Here is an 8419-nt window from a genome sequence, read left to right as displayed (position 1 = left end):
TGAATAAATGCTAAGCCTGTGCCAATTGTGTATCTAGCAAATATTTATGGCAGGACTATAATTCATACTGAGGCTGTGTGGCTTGAAAAGGCTGACAGCAAATGTGAAGAGCAGAAAATGAGCTTCGCTGGGCCTGCATATAGCAGAAGAAAAACTATTTGAAACAAGGTGAAGCCACCATAGGCTGCTTGTACATACCATGAGGGTTTAATTTGGTTTAGTTCTCCCTAAATTGAAACAGAGAGTTTTTGAAAACACCACTTCAATTTAGGGAGAATAAAACTGAACTAAATCCCTGTGGCATGTACACAAGGGTGGGGGCCCAATCCTTACCTACCTCTTCAGTGGTGGGAGAGTAGGGGATGATGCAAGCTGCTGGTGGGCCAAGTGGTCCCTGAGCTGTGCAGGGCTCTCCAGGTGGCACCTGTCTGCTGGCATCTGGCCTGGTTGGTCTTGGGGGGAACGCACCAGAGAGGGAAAGACCCCCCCCCCATTCCACAGCTACGGAGGGAAACACCAGGCCCCTGCATAGCTCAGGCAGGCAGGCAGGCTCCGGGAAGAAAAAAACAGAAAAAAAGATCAGGCTTGCCACTTTTTTTTTCTTCTTTAGTGGAGCTAACCAGCACAGGCTGCCACCAGGTCCCACAGACCCTGCACTGTGCGGGGTCCACCAAGCCTCAAGCATGTCATCTTTCAGCATCCTGTGCACTGATGCACTTTGTTAGATAGCAAACTAAAACACCTCTGAGCTCTTTTATCTTCCTACATACCAAAGTCATTTAAAGTGGAATACACCGCCGAGCGTGCAAACAGCAATGCCATTAAAGCAGAGCAAAAAGGCGTTTAAGCCACTTTAAAGGCCAATTTTGTGGCGTGTACAAAGGTCCTTAGTGACCACTGTACTCGGGAACCAAAGCACCCATGAGAAATGTGGCTGAGAAAGGCAGCAGGAATGAAAATTAAAAGAAACTGTGTGGGGATGGTGAATGCAAAAGGGTTTGGATAAGGAGGAAAAAATTGTGGAGCACAGAGAAATGTTAACTCAGGTGCCAGCTTTTCAAGCTTTAATATGGATATCTGCAGCTTTTCAGTAGTGCCAAAGTGCTTTAACCCAATTCTCAGCAATTCCCACCATGTCCACGGCAGCCTGGATTGACTTAACACAGCAGTAGCTCTAAATTGTACCTTGAGAGAGACTTGGTCCAAGTGTTAAGATATTAAGGATATCATGAAACTTCCACCCAACAGTGCTGGGAAACTCTCCAGCATAGGAAAAGACCTGTCTAATTCTTCAACTTCATCAACAGGCAGTGACGATTCTCATTTTTGGAGTCCAACAAATTAAAGTGTTTTTGTGAAAAAAAACATGTACAAGCTTGTCTGAAGTAAGATGGTACATGTCTATGGAAAAAATAGATCAAGCTGAGGGTGTCTTATCTGTGATTTAAGACCTTTATGAACCCCTGCAGATACTAGTTCAGCTTAAATAAGCAGTTTTTGGGCAGACATTAGTTACACAGCTATAAGTAATACGTTAGAGAACCTGCATCCTGGAAACCAAATAACCTTGTTGTGCATAACAAACAAAGCAAAACATTTCTCGCAACAAACTTTTAACTGAAGAATACAAAAGACTAGTCTAGACTAGACTAGAAGTTGGTTGTGTTACTTTCTGCCGCCTGCAAATACCTACTGTGAATCTTGCTGGCTGTGTACTGATTAAAATGGCTCATCTCCTGATGTTACACGAGGTGAAGGAGCATATATATATGCAAAAGGATTTTTCTGAAAGATCATGAGCTGTGAAGCAGTATTTGCTCATTTCACAGTATAAGTAGCTTTTAATTAAAGGGAGTGAAATAAAACTGTGTGAAAATGCCTGAAATCCCAAATAAAGCATTAAGTTAAAATGTAGAAACAGGTACTTCCTATTTTGCTGATACAACTTTGACTACATGCAGTTTGATGTTCAAGAGGTGAACAAGTCAGTCAAATGTACAAATGAGGAGGATTTTAGTTTAAGTGAACAATATCATTGGTATAATTTATAATACTGGACTGCCAGTCGATTGAGAACCTACAAGATGGCACAAGATGTCTCAGTTCTGCCCTACAAAATGAGCTCTGTTGTAGCTACTACTTAAAATGACAATCACAAGCCTGCAGATTAAATAAAGATTCCCCAATCTATATCATCCTAATGAGCATTAAATTAAGAATTTGAACATATAACTTCCCTGACCAAGGTCAGTAGACCACCTATAGATGTAAGTGGAATCAAGGACCAAACATTCTTCTACTGTGCAACTAATTGTTGACAAGAGTCTGAAAATAATGTCCTAGCCACATTCACACTGATTCAACAACTGCCTGTCTAAGGGAGTGGTGTTCATTCAACCATTGCCCCATGGGCTAGGTCCAGCCCCAAAGTGACTACATCTGGCCTGCAGCACAGGGAATCAGCAGCAAGCAACTCAGGCCAACATGCCCCCTTCCCTGCCCTGCACCATGCCACTCCATCCCCTCAGCAGCTGGAAGTAAGCTCTCTTCCTCTTTCCCTTCTCCCCTTCATATGACACTGGCAGCCACTTCCCTTTCCTCGCTATTTCCTTACCAGAACTGCAGCCTGTGAGGCAGTCCAGCAGCAAGCATCTGGCCTGCTTGTCTAAAAGGCTGAGCCCCACTAGCCTAATGGCTTCTTTACAAATGCACCTATTAGCTACCTATCCAATGCCTGTTTCAGACAATCTGAGTCCACACCTGGTGCTGTAATTGTGCTTCATATGCTGTCCTCCTTTAGTTTGTCTCATCTTGCTTCCCTCTTTTTTCTCTCTTCCACATGCCCCCAGTCTTCTTCTGGAGTACCTGCTCAGCTTCACTCCTCTCTTGTGTTTCTGTTAACTCTGCATATTCTTATACTCCCACCTTCCTCTTCATCTTTTTTTCCTGATTTTACCAGTTTCAGCCCCTTTTGCCCCCTTAGGCTCTTGGTGATGGCCATCAACTCTGACCTTTACTTAACATACTGCACTCCTCCACTTTTTAGCAGATGTACTTTCAAACCGGATGCCCAGAGTAGATGAAAGCCACTTATCTGCAAACTGCAACAGAAAACCAGCTCCCTGAAATCAACTGGAGGAGGCTAAAGATGACTCATTTCCTTGTGTGCAGAGCTTCCACTGACCCTCATTTTGAAGGCAAGAGTTTACAGAAGTTTGTGACTCGTAACAGAACAGTGGAAAGTTGGGAAGAGATTAACGGACCTTGAATAATTCTGAGATGGGATTTCCCACAAAAATGTTGCATCCTATCATTGTAATGGAAAAAGACTTTAAGATAAAGGCATAACAAAGTGGCTGGGCACTCAGGAAAGCAGGATGCATGGAGGCCAGTGGTGAATTCTGGCTGCTCTGGCACTTTTTTGCAGCTGTGGCGGCAGCTGATATGTTTATGCCTCTCCCCAACCTTCCCCCAAGTCAGCCTGGGGCAGCTGCCCTGGTCACCCTGCACTAGTTCTGCTACTGCTTAAAAGCTGAAACCAGTAAATCATAGTTTTCACCATTAAGACTCTAGCAGTTTTGACATCAGCAAATGATCACTTTTCAGCAGTGGCAAGCTGGTTTTCCACCTAGCATGTGCTCATCTTTTCAGCATCCAAATTGCACTGAAGCTACACAGGGCAAGAAATTTAAAGAAAAGAGTATTAGGCTGTTAGAATTTCAGATTGGTTTGGCTCTTCCTCTTTAGTTTTGGAAGTCACACAGCAGTCAGGCTAGGTGCCCAGTACTTCCATCTCTCTTTTGCATTATTGTTTGGCAGTCCATATGCTCTGTGCCCAGCTTTAGATCCTTTGGATGGAGTACAAGACCCCAAGTACCACCTCAAATTGCTCTGCCTGGCACCACTGGATGAAGCTCCTCAGCTGTCAGAATTGATCAAACTGTTACCTTGAAAAATGAGTAGTCAGCTTTTGGACAGCTCTTGCACCAGTCCATCCCAGGTCATTGTTTTTTGCCATTTTACAACCGTTCAGTCTTTCCTTGGTTATCAGTACCAGATTTGCAACATATTTGACTACTATCTCAGCATGAAGTGAAAACATTTGTAACTATTTTCATCTTCCTGTATGTGGGCTGAAAGAGCCTCAAAACTCCTTTGACGTCAAGTAGTAACAGACACTATCCTCTTCCCCACAGACGGTGAAGACGGTGTACCGTGAATATATGAAGAGAAGAACACAAATACTACAGATTCAAGAGGTAACCTTTCTTTTAAAGTATTTTTGTTACAATAGCTAATGAAAACAAATATTCCTGGGTGAGGCAGCTAGCTTTTGAAAAGCACTGAAACTCTGTATCCACCATTGTAATTACTGTAACAGGGAGCCAGAGGCTTCTGTTACCTTAACAGATGCTGCAGCAGGGTTAAGTTGGCTGCATGGAGGGGCAGCAGCTAGGAAGCAGGCTAACTGCTAGAGGACTAGCTGCTAGAAAGCAGACAGACCCAAAACAGGGTTACCCCGGGGGGCATGATTATCCTGAAAGCTAGCTGCAAGGAGAAAGCTGCACAGGGGACAGATATATCTATATGTTGCCAAGGAGCAAAGAATGACACTATGAGCAGCTCAGCTAAGCCACCACCAAGAAGGGCAAAGCTAGCTGTCAGGCCAAAGTGGAAACCACCCCTCTACATGTCCATAGCTCCCTTTGGGATGTTACTAGCATAAAATGGAAAACAGATTCGAGTTAAAGTGGGAAAGGCAAACTTGTAAATACTTGATAAACAAACCCACTCTTTTTTTTTTTAATTCACTGTGTGCAAAAGTCCTTAGGTCTGTAAATTGTTTGGAGTTAGATTATTTTAATCATTTTTAAAATGTATCAAATAAAGGAATTAAAGTGATTTTTTTCTAAAACTTGACTGTAACTTATACAATGTATTTTATAGGGTGCTCTGACTAATTTTTTTCCTAAGAGTTCACAGTTTACCTGAAAAACTCAATAAATAAAATAAGCCATGGCATGGTCAAAGAAAAAGAGGGGAAAAGAAAACCAAAGGGCCTTTATTTACATTATTAAAACAGGAAATCTGCTTTCAGGGATGGTAGTTTATAAATGAGCAGGAATATGGCTAAGAACTTTATGTTAAATTAGATTATTGAAACTGAGATCCTGAGTAGTAGGAGACTGAGTCCACTATTTTTCTAATAAAAGATCACTTCTAGCTATTACTTTAAGGCTAGCTATTACTTTTTTGTGGAACACAGTTATTGTATTCATGTGGACAAACCAAGAGAATGGGTAGTTGATATCTGTCTACAAGAAACACAAATACAGTTGTGTATGTCCATGTATATTTAGCAGATCACTTTTCGAAAGAGACTATCCCTTTTTGAAATGTGATTCAAAATAGTTCACTGCTTTTTCTTTTCCTCACCAACAGAACATCTCAACTGAGTCTGTAGATAGGAGGTAAAAAGGTTGAGGTAACAGGGAGATGGGATTTTCAATGCTAGATTACACATTTTAATTCAGCACACAAATCAAGTGCGATCTAGAAGTTACCATCTCATGGCTGTTCAGTTGCCTATCTGGAATTAAAATGGTGGTCTCAGTTCACTTTCCAATGAAGTATCGACATCACACACAGAAAACAATTTTATATTCCAGTAATTTTTTCCATTTTCAAATTTAACTTACGATGAGGTTATGGTGTTGTTTTTAAGCAGTTAATGGGCTATCCTAAATATTCAGCTATCTGGAATGATAATTCATGGATGACATTTTAATATACAAAGAGCTAAGTCTTATGTGTATAATGTGAAAATAATAGGTATAATATACCAGAGGTGCATATCTTTTATAAGCCTAATATAAAATGTATATTCTGAATTTTCCATCTTCGTATTTTAGGAAGCTTTAAAAAGAAAAGACAATGATGGAGATATCTAACACAAGCTCAGCACAACAGCTTATTTCCCTAAATGAAACTCAGATCTCCAAAACACTATATTCGATCTTGGTATCACTCTACAGTGTTGATCTAGCTGGAGGTATTACTGGAGTTGTCCTAATGTCCCATCACTTGCTTCAAAGAAGATCACAGTCTGTGATGACTGCTATCATCATCAATCTCATGGTAGTGCATGCCATTCTGTTACTTAGCCTTCCATTCCGCCTCAGCTATTATATTTCATCTGAATGGAAACTGGGGTGGTTCACCTGCAGAATGGTTAGTGGCCTGATTTACATCCATATGTATATCACTTTCATTTTTTATGTAGCTATTATTCTAATACGCCTGTTGAAACTGGAGTTTAAGAAGTGCTACACAACAACCTGGCTTGCTGCTGTCTGGCTTGTGGGAATTCTGGTGATCTTACCTATCTTTATTTCCTATTACGGCACCACTGACAGCTACAAAGATTCAGAATGCTTTCAGTTCCAGAAAGACATCATGAAGGAGGGCATGATGATAACAAACTACTGCTTGATTGCTACTTTGATGACAATATTCTCTGTGCTCACCATAATCCAATTAGCCATAATCTTTCAACTGGCAGTGAAGTACTGGCCTGAAATGAACTCACATGTGGAATTCAGAGCTCACATGAAGAGTTTCTTCTTCACCTTGGTAATACTAGTCTGCTTTATACCTCATCATGTATTTCGACTATACTATATTAAACATTTCCACCAGAATGGAGACCATAAACTACTCTTATACAATGAAATCTTCTTAGCTTTTACAGCTATGTGCTGCTTGGATATGCTGTGTTTTGTACCAGGAATAGCCCATTAAATTATATGCAGCTGGTAAAATATACGTTGCTGTGCTGCTTTCAGTTCTTTGTGGCAGAAAGACACTATCTAAAATGTTCCTTAGATCTATGGGGATTACACTTTTTAGTATGAGGACAATTTTGTTTGGATTTCTATCGTGTTTAGGTGTTGGAGCCTGGTATGTCATAACCTTCAGAAGTCACCGGTCCCCATTCTCTCCCATGAAGACAATATTTCTGATGCCTGACTATACTTCTAATCTGTGACCAAAGTAGATTGCTTTGTACCTATGTCAAGTTTCACCAAGAATTCTCTCTCTGTTTCTAATAGTTGACATCCAAGGAGTTACTCTTTCCTCCTAAAGTTTCTCAGTCATGACAGACTACCTTCTCCAGTAAATGGTCTCTTAGACTTGGTTCATGTTGAGGATGGCAGGCAAACATGAAACAACTTTTAACTGCCAATAATTAGAAAGAAACTTTGAATGAAGGAGGAGAAGAAACCTATTTAAATACCATCCTATTTATTTCAAAACTGATTTTCAAACTTCAAGTGCCATTTTTCTAGTCTTTGGACCTAATTCATTTCCTTGTTAATTCAAAATCACTTTCAAACAGCATACAAGGAGGAACAGAGTTTCTTAACACATTTCTTCAGAGCTTTGCTCATGCAAAAAGTTCTGGTCTCACAACTCCACCTTTATTTTCATGATTTCAATAATCAAGTGGCTTATTCAAATATGCTAATCATCCATTTACATGCAAAGACCTGAAAAGGTCAAGTTTTTCAGACATCTGCTTAGCGTCACTCCTAAGTCAGGATCCTATCTACTGCTGATATTTCTGGGGCTCTGAACATAAGGACTGGAGTTACAATACAATCTCAGGCAGTCCCTTACTTCTTTGAAGGACTGGACAACAAAATCAGTAACAAGGGAAATACTTTGTCAGTTCCCAAAAAAACACATAACAATTTCTACTTTTGTGTCCCTTGACAAAGGCAGTGCCTGGGGCTGCTGCCCCTATTGCTGCTTCCTCCACCCACCCCAGTTTTGCTACTGAGAAAAAGCAGCAACTGTGGTCTGATAATGTCCTGAAAGCCATTAAGCTGTGCTTCAGTTTTCGTCTCTGATAAATTCATTGTGACGTAGGACAAGGAATCACTTCCCCTACTTAATCCTTGGCTCCTTCTCTATACAACTGCTACATAAAAAAATGCTTCCACACATTTGTAAAATACTTTGAGAACAACAGGGGGAAAGGGCAAAGTATAGACCGGGGGTTCCCAAACTGTGGTACATGTACCCCTGGGGGTACTCAAGACATCTCTGGGGGTACATGGGAGAAATTATATAATGGTTGATTTAATTTTCATTATTATAATAATGGTTATTTAAGGGGTTAAAATATGAAGCATATGGTAGGGGTATGCAAGCAGCTGGTAAATCTGGAAGGGGGTCACAATGAGAAAAAGTTTGGGAACCTCTGGTATGGACAATTCACATATTTGGGCAACAAAAGCGTAAATGTACCTGAGACTGAATCTATCACATTCAACACTGGAGTTGATGACCTACGGCCTGGAGCTGACCTGAAAAGAGGTTGGATCTAAACCAGAAAGATTCAACCCAGGATAGG

The 8419-nt window shown here is 40.8% G+C and overlaps 1 protein-coding gene across 1 annotated transcript; it reads left to right on the top strand.

Moving 5' to 3' along the window:
- The first annotated feature begins 4191 nt into the window (after positions 1–4191).
- Positions 4192–6801, top strand: LOC149864511 (putative G protein-coupled receptor 141). The gene is made up of 2 exons (XM_090049389.1): positions 4192–4259; positions 5913–6801. The coding sequence occupies exon 2, from the start codon at positions 5935–5937 to the stop codon at positions 6799–6801; it is 867 nt and encodes a 288-aa protein (XP_089905515.1). The 5' UTR covers positions 4192–4259; positions 5913–5934.
- Positions 6802–8419: the final 1618 nt, after the last annotated feature.

The sequence above is a fragment of the Crocodylus siamensis genome, chromosome 5 (genome assembly GCF_052110815.1).
Source record: "Crocodylus siamensis isolate JL-2025a chromosome 5, ASM5211081v1, whole genome shotgun sequence".
Classification (NCBI taxonomy): domain Eukaryota; kingdom Metazoa; phylum Chordata; order Crocodylia; family Crocodylidae; genus Crocodylus; species Crocodylus siamensis.
The sequence above is the reverse complement of the archived record's forward strand: the minus strand, read 5'-3'. Positions and strand labels throughout refer to the sequence as shown.